Here is a 24740-nt window from a genome sequence, read left to right as displayed (position 1 = left end):
TACTCTGAGTTCAGATATAATATGTACCTGGGAAAGAAACAAATCAAGAGTAATTACAACAAATCATGATTGTTTCTAGTTCTGTCTCTTAAAGTTTTCCAGGTAGGGGTGAACTTCTCCAGCAACAGACACTAGAGAAGTTAAGGCCAAACATGTATGAGACAACATCTTTAAAACTATCTCATTTTTTTTTTTTAAATGTGTGGATAATAATACACACAAGTATTACCTTATGTTGGATTGACATTCAGAATTTTCAGTGTGCTTTTATACATAACTTTCAGTTTGATCCTTAAATACATATATAAGTATTATAATATATAATATATTTACATATATATACATATATACACACAATATAATATGTAAAAATATATATACATATATACACAATATGTAAAAAATATAAATGTATATGTGTATATATGTAATATAATATGTATATACATGTAAAAATATATATGTATATATACACAATATAATATGTAAACTATATATATTTTCTTTATATCACATATATATAAATATATATAAGGAGGTCAGGTATCATCCCCTTGATTTCATAAAGCCATCAAATGAGGACCGGTCCTGACTTAGTTCACTGCTTGTTTACTGCACAAAGCTGTCCCAAGTACTGTTCAACATCCTCTCTTTTCAAATGAAACAAAGAGACAGTTATATGGAAAAAGGAATAGGTTGAGGAATGCACATGCAGAAATTTGATCATTAGACTTGAAAATTGTATTGAAAAGATAAATTTGAACGACTTTGCAAGTAAGCATTAACTCTATTTTCAGTACTAAGAACAGGTAGGATATTATTTCCTTTTTTCCACCGTGTGCTGATTGTATTTTTGCTGTACACATGGTTAAAGTCTATTACAATATGTTTGTATTTTTATTGGGAAGGTTACTTTTACCTTGATAGTTACTTCATTCTTTTTTAGTACTGAAGATATCTTCACCCACATGTAAAGATCAGATAATGCAAAGGTAAAACTCTTATTTTTTTAGAATCTATATTGGATAAATAGTTGAGATTACAGGAAACTAAGGAGATATGACAGGATAAATATGATCCCAATAAATTCATTTCAAAAATAGTTTTTTTCTAACTTAGTGGTTAACAGTTTATTCTCGACTGTCACAAATATAACAGTCCTCAAAATGTCTAAGTATATTGAGAAATAAGATGGAAAGAATCTGGCAATATCAGTATTTTCTACTTACTTGAGATATCTTGGGCTTGTTGATTTCTTCTCAGATTTTCTCTCAATACCCTTATAACTTCTTTTTGATATTCTACAGTGGCTTTTGTAGAAGTAATTCTAAAAAGAACAACAGAAATATGTAAAAGCTTTGTAACTAATTTTTGATGGAAGAATAAACAGAACTGCTACCAATAAGATATATCACATTGACATAAAACCCATAAATGGCAGTAGGGTATCAAGTATTTTATAGCTGTAACGCCATCAAATTGGAAATATTCTATTTGGTTGCAGGAGTAATTTTTAAAATTCTTTTTAAATTTCTGGAAGCCCAATAGCTTTGTTAATCAGATACAATTACCAGAGCATAAAAGTGAAAAGAACTTTTACCTATTTCAACACCGTCAGGGAAGCAAACCCTGGCTGCAGCTCTAGTCTAATGTGATACAAAGGTCAAATTCTGCTCACTGTTCCCTAGTAGAAAGTGACATTTTAGGAATTGTTGGCCTAAGTGTTAATCAGCAGCGTTAAATCACGAGACTTTCTGCTTTTAGAAACTCTGAAAGTATCTGCTGATTCTATTCTATATGTGAAATTGCCTTTTTAAAAAAGATTTATTTATTTATTTGAGAGAGAGAGAGAGAGAGCCAGAGGGAGAGGGAGAGAGAAACTCAAATACTCTTTGTGGAGCCGAATGCAGAACTCGATCTCAGGACCCTGAGGTAATGACCTGAGCTGAAACCAAGGGTTGGATGTTTAACTGACTGCATCACCCAGGCGCCCCTGAGATTGCTTTTTTGTAATGAGGAAACTGATAGGTGTAAGTTTCACTAAAACGCATAGTCTTACCAGTGGAAGGCTGGTTAGAATGCATGAAGCTTCAGAGTGCTACTTTTTGGGCAAATTTGGTATCATTGTTAAATATTTAGAGGAAGAACAAAAAGCATTAGGAGTCAGAAGGAGTCTTAAGAAATCATCTAATACAAACCTGTCCTTACTGATTATGAATACAAAGACCAGAGAGATTAAACAGCTTATATGTGAGGTGATATAATAATAAGTGGCAATATTATATTTCTAATTCACTGTCTCTGACTGTTTAATGTTCATTATGTTATATCATAAAGAACCTCAGGCATGCCATTATATATAGTATATATAAATAAAAAGAACTCAGTCATGCTTTTTGGGTACTAGGTACCGTATTTTAAAATGATATACAATTTTACACAAAAACACAATAGGAAGAACAAGTTAAATTAAGAGAACCAACAGAAATCTTAGTCAAACTGCTAAATACACAAAGATACACATATATTTAGGTTCTTAACATTCAATTTCAAGCATAAAAAGACTATTTTTTATGCTGTTTATTTAAGACAGCAAGAAGCATCAAAAGACATGTGTTAGTAATTGGTCATAACTATGCTTGTTTTTAAAAAATTTTGCTGATGTAATGAGAATTTAATAAATTTAAAATCTGTGGATGTTTGTATTTATTTTAAAAAGCAGTTAATAGGGGCGCCTGGGTGGCTCAGTGGGGTAAAAAGTAGTAATAATACTTCCATATATTTTAAAAAGTTAACTTTTTAATGCAAAAAAATTTAGATGGGAAAATTAAGCTTTTTTTCCTTTTAAAGATTTATTTATTTTTTTGACAGAGAGAGAGAGCAAGAGAGTGAGAGAGCACAAGCAGGGGGAGCAGGAGGCAGAGGAAGAGGGAGAAGCAGGCTCTTTGCTGAGCAAGGAGCCCAATGTGGGGCTCAATCTTAGGACCCTGGGATAATGACCTGAGCCGAAGGCAGATGCTTAACTGACTGAGCCACCAGGGTTCCCGAAACTTAAGCTATTAAGGTCATGTTCAGTTAAGGCAAAGACATACTTTTTTCCTTTTTTTTTAATGATAATTGTATTTATTTGGCATTTTCAAAACATGATACGCTAACTAATAACTGTCTAAAAAAGACAGAAAAAAATCACAGATTTTAAAACACTTCAAATAAGTACTTATATCCAACTACAGGTAAAACAAATATGTAATAATACAGAAGGTTTCCATAATACAAAAAAAATATAACTATTTCAACAGTATGGTAAGCAACCTGAAAAAGATAAGAAATTCTGACATACTCTTTTTCAAACTCTTTAGCATTTTTCATCTTCTCTAGGTCTATTTTCACCAGCTTCGTTTTGAGATCTTCAATTTCTTCTTTATAGGGCTTAGCTCCTAAAGCAACTTTGTCCTAATTTTTTTAGAGAAAAGAAAAATAATTTCAGAGCAGTTTTAAAGAGCTGTAGGATTTGGTAGGAACATTTTAAAACAGTAAGCTCCAAATACATGAAAAGTGAAAAGCACAGAATTTAACCCTAAAATGAACAACATGTACATATTTGATGTGAAGTATACATGAAATTATTGGAAGCTAACAGGGAATTAAGAACACATGACCTTCACTGTTTTTTTTTTTTTTTTTAAATTTTATTCATTTGAGAGGGAGAATGAGAGAGAACATGAGCAGGGTGAGGGGCAGATGGAGAGGGAGAAGCAGACTCCTCACTGAACAGGGAGCCTGACAAAGGACTTGATACTGGGACTCCTGGGATTATGACCTGAGCCAAAGGCAGACATTTAACCTACTGAGCCACCCAGGTGCCCCTTCATTTCCTAAAACAAATTTTTCTCCAATTAAAAATGATATAAACAAAATGAAACAGAAAGGTTGAAAATAATGGGTAGACAAAGGTAAATCAGGAAAATGAAACAAAAAGATGTCAGAATGACAATATAAATATCAAACTAGAATTGAATTCAAGGTACAAAGTACTATAAAATGTTGTGGGGATATTTGTACTCAAAGATGGTTCATTCCAGTGCTGAAAATACATCTACTTTCTACTCAGAGAAAAAACATCATATGTAAATACATACATATATTTAAACTTTTTTATAAATAGACTTTTATTTTTAGAGCAACTTTAGGTTTATAGAAAAATTGAGCAGAGTACAGAGTTCCTATATATCCTTGTCATGCTCTATCTCCCTCCTCATGTTGTCCGTTTCCCCTATATATTAACATCACATTTTAGTGATGGGCCAATATTGATACATTCCAGGCTGTGTTCAGGTTTATTGTTTGTATTGCATACTCTACGGGTTTTGACAAATGTACAATGACACATGTTCTTTGGTACGATATCATACAGAATACATTCACTATCTTAAAAACCTCGTGTTCCACCTATTCGTCCTTCCCTCCCTTACCCCTTCTGGACCATTGGCAATCATTGATCTTTTTACTGTCTCCCTGGTTTTGTCTTTTCCAGAATATCATATAGTTGGAATCACTTTTCAGTTTGGCTTCTTTTTAATGAACAGTGTGCATTTAAGGTCCATCCATGTCTTTGCGACTCAATAGCTCATTTCTTATTACTGCTGAATAAATCACTCATTTCTTTTTAGCACTGTACCACAGTCATAGATATTGAACAAAAAATAAAATCCATCTAAATAAGGACCTAGAGGGGCGCCTGGGTGGCTCAGAGGGTTAAGCCTCTGCCTTCGGCTCAGGTCATGATCTCAGGGTCCTGGGATCGAGCTCCACATCGGGCTCCCTGCTCAGCGGGGAGCCTGCTTCCCACCCCCCCTCCGCTCTCTCTGCCTGCCTCTACGCCTATTTGTGATCTCACTCTCTCTGTCAAATAAATAAATAAAATCTTTATTTTATTTATTTTTTTTAAAGATTTTACTTATTTATCAGAGAGAGAGAGGGAGAGAGAGCAAGCACAGGCAGACAGAATGGCAGGCAGAGGCAGAGGGAGAAGCAGGCTCCCTGCAGAGCAAGGAGCCCGATGCGGGACTCGATCCCAGGATGCTGGGATCATGACCTGAGCTGAAGGCAGCTGCTTAACCAACTGAGCCACCCAGGCATCCCTAAATAAAATCTTTAAACAAAAATAAATAAATAGGGACCTAGAGAGCTCTCTTTATTCCTCTAGGCTTTCCCAACCCAACCCCCAGAGAAACGTTTACACGCATACCATGGCTAGCAAAGACGAAAAAGATGCAAAACCTCCAAAAATGATAGATGATCAGCTTAAGGAGGTGGATGACTGCATAAGATAAGCTCATTCTTGGAGGAGCCCAGTGTTTGCTTAGTCACAGCACCAGTTCAATACCTCACCTTCTGAGTCAGATGCTAATGTCAGTGCCTCCCTGGGCATGTGACTGGCTGGAGCGTGGGCAGTTTTTTAAGAAACTGCTGAACTCTCTTTCAAACTGACTGTCCCAGCTGCCATCCTACAGCAATGGATTCTTACTGTTCTACCTCCTCACCAGCATTTTTAGTGTGGTGCATGGGATTTTGGCCATCATGGCATTTTGAGATACCATAGTTGTGCAGTGGTATGACATACCATGCTGAGAATCTTTTCATATGCTTATTTGTCACACATATATCTTCTTAGGTGGGGTGTCTGCTCAGAACTGTTGTCTTTTTTTTTTTTTTTAGATTTTATTTATTTATTTGATAGAGATTACAAGTAGTCAGAGAGGCAGGCAGAGAGAGAGAAGGAAGCAGGCTCCCCGCTTCCCTCGATCCCCGGACCCTGAGACCATGACCCGAGCCGAAGGCAGAGGCTTTAACCCCCTGAGCCACCCAGGTGCCCCTGGTGTCTGTTTTTTAATCTTTTTTAAAAAAAGATTTTATTTATTTTAATTGACTTTCTTTTTTATGATCGAGTTTTAAAAGTTCTTCGCATATTTAGGACAACAGCTCTTTATCAGATACGTGTTTTGCAGAATTTTTTCCTTTGGTCTGTGACTTGTCCTTTTATTTTCTTAACTGTCTTTCACAGAGCAGATATTTTAATTTAAACGGAGTCCAACTTACCAATTTTTTCTTTCATGGATCATGCTTTTGATGTTATATCTAAAAAGACACCATCAAACCCACAGTCACTTGGGTTTTCTATTTTATCTTCTGAGGGTTTTTTAGTTTTGTCTTTTACATTTAGATTTTTTTTTTTTTTTAAATTATTTAAGAGAGAGAAAGCACAAGGTGGGGGTGGGGAAAGGGAGAAGCAGGGAGCCTGACATAGGACTACATCCCAGGATCCCGGGATCATGATCTGAGCTGAAGGCAGATGCTTAATGACTGAGCCACCCAGGTGCCCCTACATTTGGATTTTTATCAACTGAGTTAATCCTTTTGGAAGATAGAAGGTCTGTGTTAAGATTTGTTTTTCTGTTTGTGGAAGTCCTGTTGTTCTAGCATCATTAGTTGCTAAGACTAAACTTCTCCACTGACTTGCCTTTGCTCTCCTGTCAAGGATCCGTTGGCTGCGTTTGTGTTGGTCTATATCTAAGCTCTCTATTCTCTTCCATTGATTTAATTTTCTTTTAAAAGTTTTATTATTATTTTAAAAGTTCAAACTCTTAAAAAAAGGTATTCATTTATGACACTAAAAAGAAAATTTCAATATATTTTAGAAATGCAGAAATTAGTTTTTTGCCACAATATAATGAAATAAATTAGTCATATATAACATTATTTAAAACATTCTCACATAAAAGAAATCAAAACTGAAAATACTGAATTATAAATGAAAGATAACAGAATTCCATATTTCAAACATATAGTATGTGACCAAAGCTGCACTCAAGAAATACTGATGGTCTTAGATTTACTGAATAAATGGAAAAGACTGAAAATATAAAGTTCATGGTTAACAACACCTATTTATCATTTGCATTTTTAGAGAGTTTCAGTTGAGAAACTTTAGTGGCTCTATCTGAAAAAGAATTCCTTTGAAATTCTGATTTGAATTACATGAAATTTAGGAATTAATTTGGGAAAAACTTAGGATTGTATAGTATTTAGGTTCTAATCTAGGAAATGGTCTGTTTCTTATAAACCACATGTTCCTCTATATTTCTTTTTAAAGTTTTATTTTTCTTTTCATATATGTTGCCCTCATTTTTTGTTAAGGTTAGTCATTCAATCATCTTATTTTAGATTTTGTGGCCGTTATAAATAAGATCTTTTTTCCCCCTCATGCAGGATGTCCATAAAGTTCTACTAGTTTAAATTTTTGATCCATTCATTGCTACTTGATATAAACAATTTGTAATGATGTAACAGAGGAAATGTATCAAGATTTAAACAAAATTGTTAATGATTCATTTGTTCAAATTACTTTCTGCTCTATTCAATTAACAAACCTTACATTATTATATTAGACAGCTATATCCAAGATGTTTTAAAATAGTGGTGAATAGGTTAAAAGTTTTTTCTTATGCCAAGTCTTGAGTTAAAAACATTGTTGCTTTTTATAGAATGTTTTTATAATACCAAAAAAAAAAAAAAAAAACTGAAGATTTTATGAATATCTTGTGTTCTGCTTTCTTTCCCTTAGGTAATACACAACGCCATATCCCAGAAATAGTTATTTCTGGTAAGCAGGAAAGATGTTTATCTCTCCATAGATGTCTGTATCAATTTACACAGAATGTGGAGAAATTTGTTGCTTACTTCCTATCTTGATACACTTCCTTCACTTCTGTGAAGAGACTGAAACCGCTGTCTGCATTCTGTGTTGTTACCCACCCCTCCCCAACTCCCAATGAACTAACTGGATGCTCCATCTTGGTATCTTTTGGTTACTCCTTATTTCTTAACCATTATGCTCACGGCTTTGTCCAGTCTCATGACTTTTATATGCTGACAATTCCCCAAACTCACACCTCAAGTCTATGTGTATACATACATACATACACACATACATAGATTTGTGTATACATATGACTGCTTCAGTCATATCTCAAGTTGGGAGTCCCCAATAGCCATTTCAAATTCAATGTGTCCAAAACTTAGTTTCGATTTAGCTCCCATGGTTTCAGACTTGCTCTTCTGACAGTCTTTCCCATCTCCATAGATGGCAAGTCCATCCTTCTAGTTGTTCAAGCCAAAAACTCTGGAATCACCTCTGACTCCAAGAAATATGAGGAAAGAGTATGTGCCACTTCTGGGTCAGGGCCTTTAAGAGTAGAGATTTTAAGACGATTTTTAGCTTCTCCATCTGTCCCTTTCCTGTGAACCCAGGCATGGACAGTTTACAACTTGGCTTTAATCATGCACATAAAAACAGCCCCTGAGGGGGTGGTGGAGAAACAGGATGGGAGAGAAGTAAGCCTCTGAATGATCATGTGGAAGGGAGCTGGAACTCACATGGAACTCACACTTTTATATGGGACAGAGAAATAAGATTCCCTCTTGTTGGAGTTGCTGTAGTTTGGGTCCCTTTGTTGTAGCAGTTGATATGTCACATTAACAAACATGCCCTCCTGGATATTACCTTCAAAGAGCAGGCTTTAAAAAATTACATCAGATCATTATATCCTTTTGCCCAAATCCTCTGATGACTTCCCATCTCACTCAAAATAAAAACTAAAGTTCTTATAATAGATTGCGAGACCCTTTATGATTTGACTCTCTGCTACTTCTCTCCTTATTTTCCATCTCTTCCCTTTGCTCATTCTGCTCAGGAGAATGTTTCTTAAACATACATACTTGTTTTGTATGTTTTCTTGTTTCTTGTTTCTTCCTTTCTTGTTTCTTAAACATACATACACTATTTGTGATTTCCTTTGCTTGGAAGGCCGTTACCCTTCCACATAGCTCCCCTATCACATAGCTCACCCATCCCCTCAGGTCAGCACAGCGGTACAGCTCTCCTCAGCTCAACCTGTTTTAAGATCATATCTGCTTCCCTCAAGCCCCCACTCTCACCCAGTACCCACACACTCCTTGTCTAGTTTGGCTTAATTTTTTCCTACCATACTTTTTACCATCTGACATACATATATAGTTGCTTATTTTCTCTCTTCTTGAACCAGAATGTAAGCTCCTTGAAAGAAATGAGGGGCTTTTATTTCTTTCCACTGCTGTACACATGACATCCAGAGCAAAAACCAACATATACCGGATACTCAACAAATCTATCTTGATTGAGTAAGAATGTGATTTGACATATTAAATAATTACTCTCAAAAATTATAAAGCTTTACGATTGATTTTCTTGGTTTTTTTTTTTTTTAGCTTTACATTTAAAAAGATTGAGACTATTTTTTATTGCCTCTTCTATTTCATGTCTTATTGAATGAACCAGAACTTCTAGAACAGTGTTAAAATGATGAAAGCAGCAGACATTCTTGACTTGCTCCTAATTTTAACTGAAATGAAGAGATAGCAAACTTAAGTGCCTATTAGGGTCAAACCCAAGCACAAGAAGCATGAGAAGGGTAGGAACTAAAACAAAAAGGAGTGGTAAAGATGTGATGAATGAAGGTACGACTTGTGTAATGGCATTCACAGTCAAAGACAAATTACTATGCTTCCTTTTTTCCCCTTTCATTTACTTAATTTTTTTTTAAACAATTTTATTTATTTATTTGATAGACAGAGATCACAAGCAGGCAGAGAGGCAGGCAGAGAGAGAGAAGACGAAGCAGGCTCCCCGCCGAGCAGAGAGCCTGATGCGGGGCTTGATCCCAGGACCCCGAGATTATGACCCGAGCTGAAGGGAGAGGCTTTAACCCACTGAGCCACCCAGGCACCCCTCATTTACTTAATTTATTTGTCTACTTGAGAGAGAGAGAGAGAATGCATAGAGGAAGAGGAAGAAGCAAACTTCCCGCAGAGCAGAGAGCCTGACGTGGGGTTGGATCCCAGGAACCTGGAATCATGACCTGAGCAGAACCTACTGAGCCACCCAGGCATCCCAGGACAAATTACTGTTCTTTCTAAAGTAAACAGATCAGATTCAGCCCAGAGGCTACCAGGTGGGGCTCAATAATGAGATTAAATAAAAAAAAAGAATTTTAAAATATACTTATCTAATAAAGAGTAAATATTTAGATGAGCTTTTTTTCTGAAAAATAAAAATACACATCTTAAATTATAAAGAATATAGTCTTTAAAAAACAATTTTTCTAGGAGTATAGAAAATAATCATTATCTTACATGAAAATCTACTCTTGCATTTCATTTCTAAATTTCCACTTGCTTTTTTAAGCTTGAGTACTGAACTTTAGATGTTCCATAAGTAACAGGAAGTTCAAGTAAAAGATTGGAGTTCCAAATTATCCTCCAAATTCAACAGTAAAAGAAAAAAAAACCCTTTTATTAGAAAATGATTTCGTTAAGTTACCTGAAGTACTTGGATCATTTCTTTTGTTTTTTCAAGGCATTTATTTGATTCATTAACTTGTGCTTGAAGTTTCACTACTTTGTCATTAGTCATCTCAAGTTCTTTCTGCATCTTTATAATCTTGCTTTCCTTGTACTTAGCACTTTCCTTAGCTTCACGCAGTGAAGTTTCCAGCTCCTGAATTTTCTGTTAGAAAAAGTCCACATATGAGATGTGCCATGCAGGCAGAATCACAGTATGTAAGTGTAAGTGTAAGACAAAGATGGTCATATATAGGTATTAATGTTTCAGGTTGCATTAACAAAGGATAGAAGAGAAACCAAATGTCACTCAATTTATACAAGTGTTATTTTCTTTATTTAGAAGCTGATGATTCTTGGATTAAAAAGACCCAAATTTTATATTATAAGGTTTAGTGTTATTTTATTTACTGGTTAGTATTGTGCTAAGCATATTAAACACACATTTTAAATTAACACCACTTAAAGGAAATACACTCGTTAACTGACTCTCTAAGTAATGCATATAACATATCTTTTCCTTTATTTTTATTACCTAGTTTGAAAATTCAAAAATACAGGTATATGGAAAAATTCGAAGGCATGTAATGAAGGGTAAGTTTCCCTGTCTCAGAACCCTAGCTGACCCAACAGCAACCACTACTGAACTCTTTCAAGTGTATCCTTCCAAAAATTTTCTATGTCTATCTGAGCATTTGTGAATATATAGTTATAAAAATGGTCAGTCATACATACAGGAGGAACATACTGAATATATAGTTTTGGTTTTTTTTCAACCTGACAATGTATTTCCATTACCAACACATACAGATCTCTCCACGTTTTTGTTTTCATGGATACATACATCCTGTTTCTTAGAGGTACTATAAATTAGTTAACCCATCAACTGCCAACGAATATCTAGGTTATTTCCAGTTTTTTACAAGTAAAAAACACCTGAATTTAAATACCTGAATTTGTCCATATTTATAAGATTGTTCACCTACATACACACATATACAGGATTTTCTAGAAAATATCTGTTTCTTCTTGCCCCATCCAGAATTTATTTTTGTTTGAGTGAGGTAGAAACCCAGATTTATTTCTTCCCAGGTGGCTAGCTGGTTGTCAGAATCAAACATTAATTAAATCATCTTTTCCCCACCGAGTAGGCTGCTGCCATTATCAAACACTGAATTCTCCTCCCTGAGTACATATGCTGCTAAACTCTCTACTTGGGTCCACTGCTCTATTTGTCTATTTCTGTATCATTACCAAACTATTCTATGATACTGTAATTTGTCATAATTACCAAAGTAATAGCATATAATAATTATCTGATAGGGTATTTCCTGGGATTACTGAAGGTGGAATTTCCTTCAGCTTCTTTATTGCTTTGGTAGATGGGGTTAATATTTCTGCTATTTTTGACTCTACTAGCTACTGAGGTCTGCAGGAATGAGCAAATCAATAAACTATACTAGTGATCTTCTAGTTTCCACTGGTAATTGATCATTAAACTAGTGGCTGATATTTTAAGTATTTATTTTGGTAAAAATGGTAAATTACAATTTACTTTTGGGTTCTTCACTAAGTCATTTTGTGAGCTAACAAAATAAAATAGCATGTTTGCTTCAGAGATTTCCAAGTAAGGCTAGTTAATAAAATAACTGAATCATTCAAATAATGTATTGATTCTTAGATCCAGGTAAATCTGCACTAAGACATCCGTTATATTTTTAGACTCTTCCATTTTAATTTTGATGTAACATTAACCAATATTAAGGCTTTGATGATAATTAGATAAAACCTGAATTGCCCTTTCCCTCTAAGCTAGTTCTATCAATAGACACAGATTATAGTTCAATAAAAAGTTACATGATTGAAGCAATTTATAATGTACAGTAATGGCACTTTGAGAGGTATATATACCTCTCAATCAAATTAAGCTATGAGTTACTTCTGTTTTATAATTCAAAGGGAAGATGTCATATAATATACATAGCTCTGTAGTTATTTGAGTGATTAGCCACAATAGAATTCAATTTAAAAAGGAAACCCATCACATACACAAACATGGTCCATGTTGTCTAATATATTTGATACTATAATTTTGCTCTGAAATGTTATATAAAATATAGCTTTAACTAATCAAATTGCAAATTGAAAAACATAAGAAATCACACACCTCTGCAGTTAGTTGTGTGGCTCTTGCTGTAACATGAAGATGCTTATTGTCCTCTGTAGCAGAATGAACAAGGATACCAGATGGTAGAGACATCTTCAAAGTTTGGTAGTTTTTGAATAGTTGTTCATTTTTCTCTTTCACTGATTTCAGGTCATGTTCCCATTCTCTGGCTATAGCAGCATTTCTTTCCTCAAACTCTGTAGATTCATTCATTATAGCCTATTAAATAGTAAAACACCATTATAACTCTAAAATGAATTACATATAAAAAACACTATGAAAACTACTAGAATTCTAGGACAAGGCATATGCTGAAATTCATTATTTAGAACATCCTAGAACCGTACTTTATAAGAATGTGACCATTTGTGGTTTGCCTCAGTTCCTGGAATTTCAGAAGGCGTTGGATGTTGATGATGAGAATAAAAGAAGAATAAGGACTGGAGAGGATTTGTATGGATTTGCAAGATGATTAAATCTCACTTTATTGGATCAGTGCTAACATATGAAGCAGAAATCTGCAGAACTGTGTTGGTTAAAGTCATTATGTTATGACATTTATGATGTCATGTATGAACTTTAACTGACAAATAATAGCAGAGTACATCCAGTAAACTTAAGAGCAATCTATTTTCCTGTTTCATTTTAAACCTCAGTGTTTAGAGGGGAAAGAATTCACTGACCTTTGGTAATTAATCGGAAAATCTTGTATTTCTGTTCATGGAATAACAATCACTGCCTTCCTTTACACTGAAGGCTAACTCTGAAATTATTCATATTATCTTTTTATTTCCTAATTCTTATGGGATATACTTTTTGTTCTCATCATTAATGCCTTATTGGTTTTATCTATATCTTTAAGACACTTCTATCAGACTTGGATGCTAAATTAGTTGTGTTCTTGCTGGGATACTGGACTCGTCTTTGTTCTGGACTACTGGCTTCATACCAATAAAGTTATCAATTCCTACATTCATGGTGCTAGAAGAAGCTACATCTCTATGCTCATTCAGATGGTAGAAATCCCACCTTCTATTCACAAGTAGGTCCTCAATATTACAAGAAAAGCACTAAAAATTTTATGGGGATTATCTTATTCAAATATGGGTTTTTATGCTTTTCCTCTGCTGTGAACTTTTTTTTTTGGGAATTAGGTCATTTACTGTTTTGGTAGCTTGAGGTATTCAACAAACGGGAATATCCACAGGAAAGCATATTTTATTTATTTATTTATTTATTTATTTTTAAAGTAAATTTATTTTTTAATTATTTTTAATAAACATATAGTATATTTTTATCCCCAGGGGTAGAGGTCTGTGAATCGCCAGGTTTACACACTTCACAGGAAAGCATATTTTAAAAACATTATCTATATTTCAGTGTGATTTAAGTATAGTTTTCAGATGAAATTAAAGTGTCAAACAAGATCTACCCAAACATATGAAATGTAAAACCAATTTTAGAGGTTTTAATATTAATCTAGCTCCCTTCGCTCCAGCCACATATACAACAAGTAACTTTCTGACTATTGCATATTTTACCAGGTATATGAGATAGGGATTACTTGAGAGCAGAATGAATATTCTGATTGGTAGAAAGTAACACAAATTAACAAGCTGGTCTTAAGCCATATTGGTTCTTGTGAATCTGTACACTAGAGCCAGTCGCTTTGGGAACAAAGATATACACCACATCTCTGAACCTCAGAGCTGAAGGATCAGGGCATAAGGCAGTGATACCACCAAAATGAAAAGCACATCTCCGTGACGTCGCTGCACAGACTTGTCTCTGGCACGGCCACAGCTGCTGCCCGTAGCTCTGAAAGAGGTTCAAGTCTCACTCTGTCTGAGACTACTTGGGGGAAAGCTCAATTCCTCCAGAGGCAGTGAGAAGTGAGAAAGGGAAGAGCATTCAAGATTCCCTAAGTGGAAATTGATTATTACACCCCAAGATTTTATCTTCTTTACAAGTGTAAGTGGTTATTTTTAATTATCTTAATAAGGAAGCATATATAACATGTTAGAGGAAGAACATGTTTACCCATTTTTTTCAAACAAAAAATAAAGTATATACAAATAAATTAAAGAAGTATACCTAAGATTAAGTTGCTCTTCTAAGTCTTTTTTAAGAAAAAGGTAGACAAATTAGAGCAAACAATAAAAAGAATGAGGTAGCCACACAAACAAAAATCACTACTTACAATTATTTTATTATTATAGAAGTTATTCACTTGACAAATCTTATCATTTTCTTTCTGGATGCCATTTTTAAGCTTTTCTATATCAAAATGAGTATTCAACCATTCTTCCAAAAACTGGGTCATTTCTTTCCTATTACTCAGCACTTGCTGAAATTTAGTCTTTATGCAGTGGAAGTCATTTTCTGAAAGATCTTTGAGAATTTCCTGTTTGAAAAATAAGTATTGAGTCATCTGTACATTAAGAGTTTTTATCTAAATATCATACAAATATCAGGAAAAGGGGAAAATACCTTACTGAACTCTCATCTTAATATTATGAGTATATTGAAATAAACATAATTCTAATTTAAACTTTTGTTCTAGTTATTTGAATAATAAAAATCTGGCACTATAAGCTATGTAAGGAATGTCTACAAATTCTTCCTGCTGGAATTAAAAACCACCAAAACTATCTGTGACTACTACTCATACATATGCAGGGCTTCTGCATGTAGCTTTTCTGTGCACCAGGCCTTCCACGCATGTTGGAACTGGATGCCAGCCTCACATTGCTGGGGGAGAGAAAGGATACTCCATGACAAGTTGTAATAACATTGTTCCTGACTCCCAGCCACGGATCTAGGCCATTTTAGAAAGCATTTGGAAACTTATTATGGGGTTCTATGAATTCCCCCTTGTTGGGACTAAATCCATTTTTCTGTGTCTGTGGAGTCCTCGTACTCTTTACATCTGGCCAGTTGTCACCCTGCAACGTATTTTTAATTTCCGAAAAATGAAAATGGTTCTAAGCGCATGCAAAGTTACCTTCTCTATATGATAAAAAGGGTTAAAAACTAATGAAACCATTTAAAACAAATAATACCTCAATATGTAAATCCATATTCTGGCTCAACTTGAGGTCCGTTAATTCTCTGGATGGTACATCATAATCTTGTTGAAGCTGCTGTATTTTAATTAGCAATTCATTTTGCTTTTCCATTTCATCAATAAAAACCTCTTCAAAATTATTGATGGATTCATGTTGTTCTTCCTTTATCTTTGTAACATGGCTTAACACATACTTGTAAAAAACAATTTGGGAAATGAACCTTTTATCACATTTAGAGGAAAGTTTAAACCCTCAAGACAAAGAGGGATGGCATCTCTTGTTTATCTATATCCTCTGGTAAGTGAGGAAGAAGGAAAAAGCCTCTCTCTAGCCCCAGTTTTCTTTTCCCAGTATCTTGAGAGAATAACTTCTAGACTTCATGTTCCTTATTTCGGATTCCCTACTGGCTACATCTCATGGATGTCCTACAATTACCTCAGATTCACTGTTAAAATGTAACATAATCTCTTTCCCTATAAACTCACCTTTCCCTTCTGCTAACTTTTTGGTTAATTTTATCACCAATCACGTAGGTATCCCAGCTAGATACCTGAGATTCATTTTCAACATCCTCTCCTGCCTCCCTTGGTTGGGTAACCAAAGTGGGTATACCAGCCTCAAGATGTACTTCTCACATGTAGTTAGATGTTTGGCCTCAAGGTGACAATAATTTGAATGGCATATGTTCCATGGACCTCCTGGATAAATTCTGGATATCTGATTGCCAGTTATTTGTGGAAGAATATCAGGGCCTGAGAGGCAATCTACCTAGAAAAGACAGACAGGAACTCCCTACCTCCTCAATTTCCACCACTCCTTAACCTCTTAGAATCTGGCTCTTCCCTAACCACTCAATTAAAAGTGTTCTGACAAAGGTCAACAATAAGCTCTATTATCAACAAACGGAGGGCATGGTTCCAATTCATATGCTGGCTGTTTGAAATATGTCACTCTTTTTTTTTTTTTTTTTTAAAGATTTATCTATTTACTTAGATAGAAAATGAGCACAAGTAGGCAGAGTGGCAGGCAGAGGGAGAGGGAGAAGCAGGTTCTCCGCTGAGTGGGGAGCCCGATGTGGGGCTCAATCTCAGGATCCAGGGATCATGACCTGAGCCAAAGGCAGTTGCTTAATCGACTGAGCCATCCAAGCGCCCCAGTATCTGCCACTCTTGAGCACTTCATCTGTGATATGCTGTCCTCCACTGACTTGAGCAACACCACTTTTGCTTGATTTTCTCCTTCTCTGCCATTTCCAACCTCAAATCCATTTTTTGCTCTCTTTTCTGCTACTGCCTCTTGAAAATTTATCTTTTCCAGAGTTCTCATCTTATCCCAAGGCTCTTATTTTTCTACTACACTTTCTGGGTGACCTTACTCACATGTGTATTATCTAGCATCTATATGCTGATGAATTCCAAACCTTTATCTCTAGTCCTGACTTGTCTCCTGACAAACCTCAGACTCACAACTAAGTGCCTACTTGTTTCTCTTCTTGAATGCTCCATCATGGCTCCATCATTTCTACCTCAAAACATCTCAAACTAAACACCTGATCGTTTTCCTGCCTTGCCTGCCTTGCTCCTTTTTCTTTTCTCTTTGTCAGTTAATGGTAACCACTCTCCACAAACCTGGCCATGCTCAAATCCCGGCACTCAATCTAAGCATCTCCAGCCTTACCTCCACTCTCCATCACGTGAACCTACTATTTTAAGCTGCTGAGTATTTAATTTCTTTTATCCTTCCTGTGCCTATGAATCCTTTCCTAGTAATATGGTCACCTAAAATATCTCATCTGGACCACTATCACTGCCTCTTGTCTCTTCTCTCTGCCACAAATTCATTGCTTTTGTATGGTGCAGTAGCTAAAATGGTAATCTGGTCATGCTACCGCTACCACTTAAAAATATCTGCCCAGTGGCTCCCATCATCGGCAAAATGAACTCTAAGCATTACTACGGACTCCAGCTTCTCCTGCAATCTCCTTTTCTGTAACTCTTTATCTGATATGTCACACAACCTGCATGTGGTTCTATCACATTTACTGGCTCCTTATATGTTTGCCTCATGTGCTAGAGTAAGATATACCTGAGACGTTATTCCTATCTGTATCTGGAGCACCATGATGGTTTCTAGGCTCACAGGTAGAGCTCAAGTTTTGTTGAATGAACAGGTCCTAGAGGCACAGTGGGTCTTATATATACTATTCTGAGATGCACATTAATTAAGCAGTAAATATACTAAATAGCAAATATGCCAACTCCCAAAGTAGGACATAGGACTTAAATACACTGATGTTAAAACTAAAATTTATAGCAATATTTACAAAGATATTACTAAAAAAGATGGTACCTGAAGTTTCTTCATGACTCTGTGGAATTCCATTGAACATCTTTGGTTTGCGGTGAGAAGTTTTTGAATTTGTTTGATTTGTGGATATGGAAGTGAGAGGTTTGCTTTTACTCTAGCTGAAAGCTCTTTTTGGGTTTCAACTTCTTTCTCCAAGTCAAGGGATAGTCTATTTAAGCACTCATAATGATTATACATCTCTGAGTATCTCTTCAGAAGCTCCTAAGGAAAATTAGAAATCATTCAGTTTAACAATTCATCCTAACTTAACAACGAATAGTCCTTGCCCTAGAATTGTTTTTCTTTTTCATTTTTAAATTAATGTCTTTAATGTAAATTCAGTTAGTTAACATATAATGTATTATTTGGTTCAGGGGTACAGGTCTGTGATTCATCTGTCTTATATAATACCCTGTGCTCATGATAACACGTATCTTCCCCAATGTCCATCACCCAATTACCCCATCCACCCAGCCATCTCCCCTCCAGCAACCATCAGTTTGTTTCCTAAGATTAAGTCTCTTATGATTTGTCTCCCTCTCTGGTTTCATCTTGTTTGTTTTTTTTCCTCTCTTTCCCTATGATCCTTGCCCTAGAATTGTAACAAAACTTATGCTTTAACATTTTCTGTAGTACAGAAATAAAGACCTTTGTGTTTAAAAAAAAAAAAAAAAGTCTTATTGTTGATTTTGAATTATAGAAATAATATTTAATTACTGTGAAATTAAAAAAATTTAAACAAAACAAAGAAAACCAGAAACAACCACTGTTATCATTTTGATACATTTTCTTAAGTTTTTTGAGTACTTGTGATTCAAATGACCATCTACAAAGAGTGAAGATAAATTTGAGTGAATTCAATCTAGTATGTATTATAGTTCAAGATTGAAGGCTGGCTCACAAAGACTCACACTAGCTATTTGCCAGCTTGGTGTAGCCTCTTTACACATTTCTATTTATCTGCCTAGAATCTGAGTTTTCTAACTTTTTATCAGAGTTAGAGTTCAGGTTCTATCTCTGCTACTTCCTGACTAGGGAAATCATTGAGCCAGTTTCCTAGCTACAAAATGAAGATTATGGTGATTGTCACAAAGTTTTCTGGGGGAAAGTAAATGTTATAGGATATCTGTATCTATTTGTAATCTATAAATTGTATATAGACATTATGACTTAAAGGAAATTAAATTTTATTTGTAAAATTTATTTATTTGTTTCCATATTTAAGTTTTAAACTTATACCTGATTTCAAATCCTGATTTCAAAGATGACCTTTCGAAGGTCGGCCATGTGAGCTTAGGCAACTACTAAACTTCCTCTCAAAGCTTCAGTTTATTTGTAAATGGAGCAATAAAGATCATCTCATGAGGTAAAAGCACCTGGTATTAGTGCATATGGTAGACACTCAAAAAGTCTGGCCTCTGAGCTCAAATGAATAGAGGCCACGCAGAGGACACACCAGTCAAAGTATAAGTGGAGGAACACAGTAGTTCAAATTGTTAGTCATATAATAAATAACACATTTAATTCAGGGTGCTAAATATGGAATAAGGGGCTGTTGACAATAATGACCTTCCTGTTCAATAACTTAAGGAAAAGCTAGGTGTTCATTTATCTGGGATGTTGGAAAGGGGATTCCTGCCTTTGGTCTTAGTATGAATCACATTATGATATGGAACAGCACTGTGTAGTCCTTGATTTGTACTTTCAATACATACTACTTTTTTACTTTCTAATACATATTTTTTAATACTTTTAAAAAATACATATTACTTTTTATTACTTCATTTGTACCTTTAATACATATTCTGATAGGAATGTGCTAAGTGACATAAACACACACAAAAATTCTTTAGGAATCTTGCATTCAGAGAGGAGTGACAGTTAGTTGTGTTGGCCTTTTCCCTCAGCATATATTCAGAATCCAAGTACTTCCCACTGCTTCCACTGATACCTCTTTAGGCTGAGCCACCATCATCTTGGTCTGGATTATTGAACTTAGTCTCTCAAATATTCCTCCTGCTTCCACTTTGTCCATTTTCAACACAACAATCAGAGTCATCCCTTTAAAATGTAAGTCAGATCACGTCTCTCTCATGGTCAAAACCCTCCAAAAGGTCTCCATCTTACTCAGAGTAAAACCCGAAGATATTTCGAGGCCCCACAGCTTGCATCTTCCCCATGAGCTCTCTGACCTCATTTCTTATCAGCTTTCTCCCTTCTTAATGCTCCGTGAACTCATCAGGCAGGCTTCTGCCTCAAGAGCTTTGTAAGCCCTATTTTTTCTTCTCATCCTATTCTTCCCCCAGGCAGCTTTAAGTCTTAATCCTTTACCTCTTTTAGATATTTGCTCAAATACCACCTTTCCAGTAGGGCCTTAAAATCATAACCCCTCACTGTTTTGTGTGTTAATGTATGCACATATGCACACACATGCACACCTACACTAGATCATAAAGTTTAAAAAAACACTGAGCACTTTCTATTCATTCCACAGATGTTCCTTGGATTTCATTTAGGCCTTTAGAAGAATACTAATGTTCATTTGTAATTTTAACATAAGGCACTTACTTTTATCCTAGAGCACTTTTCTCTCAGGCTTTCTGTGAGGTAGTGTTTTTCATTACATTGTAACTGTTTTTCATATTTTACTAGCTCTTTATGGTTCTGTTGGTCCTGTATTGGTACAAAGAAATAAACAAGCTTCAACTATAACTACATCCACATATAATGTCTGTATGTTTTTCTAATTACATTTTTCCCCATCATTTCAATAATGGAATTATAAACTTATAACTCAAAAACAAAGTTAAAAATGTCTAGAAAATGAATAACACTACTACTAAGTATTGTAGTGAGTGGCCTCAACTCATTGAGAAAAAATGTGGAAGAACCACATATTTTTTGAGGTGGGATTTATTCCTGTAACCATCAGAGTTGAAAACTAGATATTAGATTTATACCTGATTCTTGCAATTCCAAGTCTCTGAATTAGAATTAGTCTCTAGAATTGGTGCCAAATAATAAATTAGCAAAACCACCTGAAATATCTCTATTCATACTCTTCCCAGTACCTTGGAACACAAAATGCATATCCTGTTACATTTTGTACTTCTGATTAGAAGTATAAAATAAAACCTTTTCTCCCATTTATTCACTACACTACTTAGAAGAATGACTGTTTAATAAATATTTGTTGAATTTTTTTTATTCTTTACAAATTTAGTTAGGGTCCTCATAAGGATGGTTCCCAAGTGTCCATGTTTCTATTGATAATACTGCAAATGACACAGTCTTCTATTCTTGTTGAATTATGAGAATAAAAAAAAGAGTTTTATAGATTTTATACAATTTCCTTTTTATCTGAAATTTATGTTATTTTCTAGAGGATTCAGCTGAGTTTTTTAAGATGTGATTGTAAATATGTTAAGACAGTCACACTGGCTCAACTTCCTTCCTCTGTGTGTCTGGCCTCCTCCCTCCAACTTTACTGAGAAGGCCGCATGCCTAAAATTCTGTCCTGTGGAGGGAGAGAAATGGGCACTTATTGTTTTACAAATCTAGTCCTTCATATCTTTTCCTATTGAGGATAATGCCATTTCCTGGTTTAAAAAACCCTTTTAAAAATTACATTAAAGAAAATAGTCTGCATTATGTAACAAATCTTTTTTTTTTCTTTTTCTTTCTTTCTTTCTTTTTTTTTTTTAAAGATTTTTATTTATTTATTTGACAGACAGAGATCAAAGTAGGCAGAGAGAGAGAGAGAGGAGGAAGCAGGCTCCCCGCCGAGCAGAGAGCCCTGAGATCATGACCTGAGCCTAAGGCAGAGGCTTTAACCCACTGAGCCACCCAGGCACCCCAACAAATCTTTTCTTAAAAGTAAATAATTTAAATGATATTTCCTGAAAAATATTTTGGCTTCTTTTAAAACAGTATAATCTTCTATTTGTGTGAAAAATTATAGTTTCCCCATTATTCTTTATTGTTAGTAGAAATTTCCAAAAAGAAAAAAAAAAAAACCCCACAAGTCCCCCCAAAACAAAACAAACCCCAAAACCCCACAACAATAAAACCAAATTATTCTCCTTTCCAAAAAAGCTTGATCCTTATAAACAGTTACTAAATAAGGGAAGATTCTGAACTCACTCTAGCTATCATTTCTCTTAAGATTTCTCTGAATTGGTCTCTTTCCATTTTGAGAGACTCTTTTATCTTCCTTAGCTCATCTCTTTCCTTAGCTAAAATTCTTATTTCTTCAAGGCTTTTATGAAGTTTCTTAGTCAAGTATAAGTTATCCATTTCCACACTTTGCATAGATAAATTTTGGGCCTCAAATTGCTGCTTCAAATGTTCCAGTTTGTTTATAATTTTATGAGTTTTATTGACATCTTCTTTCATTTTAAGAAGTTGAAGCTCTTTTTTCTGAAGTTCTTGTATCTTGAGATAATTATAAAACAAGTTAGAATGCAAATAGAATTCCTTCAAGGAAGGAAAATAGTGTTTACTGGTTATACATGTACATCTATGTCTCTATCTATATATCTGTATCTATATCTTATCTCATTCCACAAATGGTTTTAGACAGTTATACCCCAAAGAACAAAACAACACATACCTTTTTCTGTAACTCATCTTTAGATTTATTTAAATCCTTTTGAATATTTGAAATCTGAGTTGTCTTTTCTGAAACTCTTTCTCTGAATTTATCAATAGTTTCTTGGTGTTCCTTCAAATGCATATGAGCAATTTTTAGTTTTTGTTGTGTCTCCAAATCCTTTATTAGAAGAAATTGAGAAATATCATTATATCAAGGCACATTACCTTTCCTTAGTGATGAACTAGTTAAACAAAATCTTAAAAAGTGCATGCTCATAATTAAAAACAATAAGCACACCACCCCCAGATTAGAATTGTATCCAGAAGGATACAAACTAAAACCCCTTTCCCTAGCCTCCTCCATCCTGGTTGGGCTGCCTGGTGCATTCTGCCACTGCTTTCTTCTCTCTCATACCACTAGGACATCATTCTAAATCACTAACACATAAAAAGGGCCCATTCTCATGCTTAGTAACCCATTAGACAAATAGACCCCACTTAGCCAGTGCCTTATTAGTGGATATTTCTAGATTTCTGTCAGCACTAATAATGTTGCAATAAATGTTGTATTTTTGCCCAAATGTGTGAATATGTTGGTAGGATAAATTACTACAGATAGAATCACTGTAGCAGATATATATGCTGACAAATCTTTAATAAGGCAGTGTCAAAATGTCTCCCTAAAAGATTATAACATTTAAATTTTCACCAACAGTATTATAAGAAGGAAGCTTCTGGCATTAAAATCACATATACTGGAAAAAAAAAAAAACAAAAAAGAAAAAAAAACCACATATACTGGATAGATATAAAGAGCACACACAACTCACTCTACTTATTGTTTCCTGTAGGTTTGCCTGGAGCTGGTCTCTCTCCAATTTCAGATTATCTCTTTCTTTTATTACAGATTTCATTTCTTCAAGGTTTTCGTGAAGCTTCTGAGCCAAATTTAAGTTCTCCATTTCTATTTTATCCAGAGTTAAACTTTGGGTCTTAAATTGTTTCTTCAATCGCTCCATTTCAGACATTTTTTTCTGTGATTCACTGACATCTTCTTTTAACTTAAAAAGTTGATGTTCATTTGCCTTAAGTTGTTGAATCTTAAGATAATCATAAAATAATGTGTTAGGATACAGATAGTTTTTAAGGAAAGAATAAAAAATAGTTTTTAAATTAAGACAATAGTTTTCCTATGTTGCTCATTAATATTCTGCATAATTTTACACAAAATTTATTTTCCTTTGAGGTATAAATTTTTTAAAGACTTTCATTTATTTATTTATTTGAGAGAGAGGAGAGAATACAAGCAGGATGAGGGGCAGAGGGAGAAGTAGACTCCCTGCTGAGCAGGGAGCCCGATGTGGGACTCAGTCCTGGGACCCAGGGATCATGACCTGAGACAAAGGTAGACATTTAACTGACTGAGCCACCCAGGCACTCTTGAGGTATAATATATATAAGCACATTAATCTTAAGTGTAAAGTTTAATTATTCTTGACGTATGGTATACATCTATATAATTATAACCCAGACTAAAATTTAAAAACTGTCTAGCACTCCACAAAGTTCCTGTGTGCACCCCTCCTAGAGCTCACCACTATTCTGAAATTTTTGCATCCTAGATGAGTCTTGCCTGCTTTGGAACTTAAAATCACAATGTACTCATCCATTCTCCTATTGACAGACATTTCACTTGTCTTCCATTTTTTTGCCATTATGATTATAAAACTGTTATGAGCATTCTTGTACATAACTTTATGTGGAAGTATGCATTGTTTCCTCTTATGTACACTCAGGAACAGAAATGCTGAGCCACAGGGAGGTATATGTTCAGCGCTAGTAAAAACTCCCAAGATGTTTTCCAACGTGGCTAAACAGTTTTACATCCCCAAAGGACTTTGGGCACAAATAAATCAAATATCCAAACAAGCACATTCTCCATACCTTTTCTTGTAATTTGGCATGTGAATTTTCTAAATCCAACTGCATATTTGATATTTCATCTGTCTTCTCAGAAACAAGGCCTCTGAGCTTATCAATAGTTTCCTGGTGCTGTTTCAGATGCATGTAAGCGATTCTTAGTTCCTCTTGTTTTTCCAGGTCCTTTATCATTAGAGAAATTTTAAGAA

The 24740-nt window shown here is 34.8% G+C and overlaps 1 protein-coding gene across 2 annotated transcripts in view; it reads right to left on the bottom strand.

Annotated features, from left to right (window-relative positions):
- LOC111157102 (centromere protein E) overlaps positions 1-24740 on the bottom strand; it is a 76690-nt gene that overhangs the window by 5315 nt on the left and 46635 nt on the right. Inside the window, exons 35-46 of one of the 2 annotated variants that reach the window (XM_022518348.1) lie at positions 24556-24714; positions 23442-23711; positions 22631-22789; positions 22162-22452; positions 20587-20691; positions 18022-18240; positions 15667-15864; positions 14805-15008; positions 12605-12823; positions 10418-10603; positions 3341-3453; positions 1230-1327 (exon numbers count right to left, since the gene is read on the bottom strand). In XM_022518348.1, the coding sequence (XP_022374056.1) occupies positions 1230-1327; positions 3341-3453; positions 10418-10603; positions 12605-12823; positions 14805-15008; positions 15667-15864; positions 18022-18240; positions 20587-20691; positions 22162-22452; positions 22631-22789; positions 23442-23711; positions 24556-24714 (2221 nt within the window). The remainder of the gene's footprint in view (positions 1-1229; positions 1328-3340; positions 3454-10417; positions 10604-12604; positions 12824-14804; positions 15009-15666; positions 15865-18021; positions 18241-20586; positions 20692-22161; positions 22453-22630; positions 22790-23441; positions 23712-24555; positions 24715-24740) is intronic. The other variant, XM_022518351.1, reaches the window with a different exon arrangement.

The sequence above is a fragment of the Enhydra lutris genome, unplaced genomic scaffold, assembly GCF_002288905.1.
Source record: "Enhydra lutris kenyoni isolate GAN:26980312 unplaced genomic scaffold, ASM228890v2 scaffoldscaffold3, whole genome shotgun sequence".
Classification (NCBI taxonomy): domain Eukaryota; kingdom Metazoa; phylum Chordata; class Mammalia; order Carnivora; family Mustelidae; genus Enhydra; species Enhydra lutris.
Note: the sequence above shows the minus strand (reverse complement) of the source record. Positions and strands in the feature narration are given on the sequence as shown.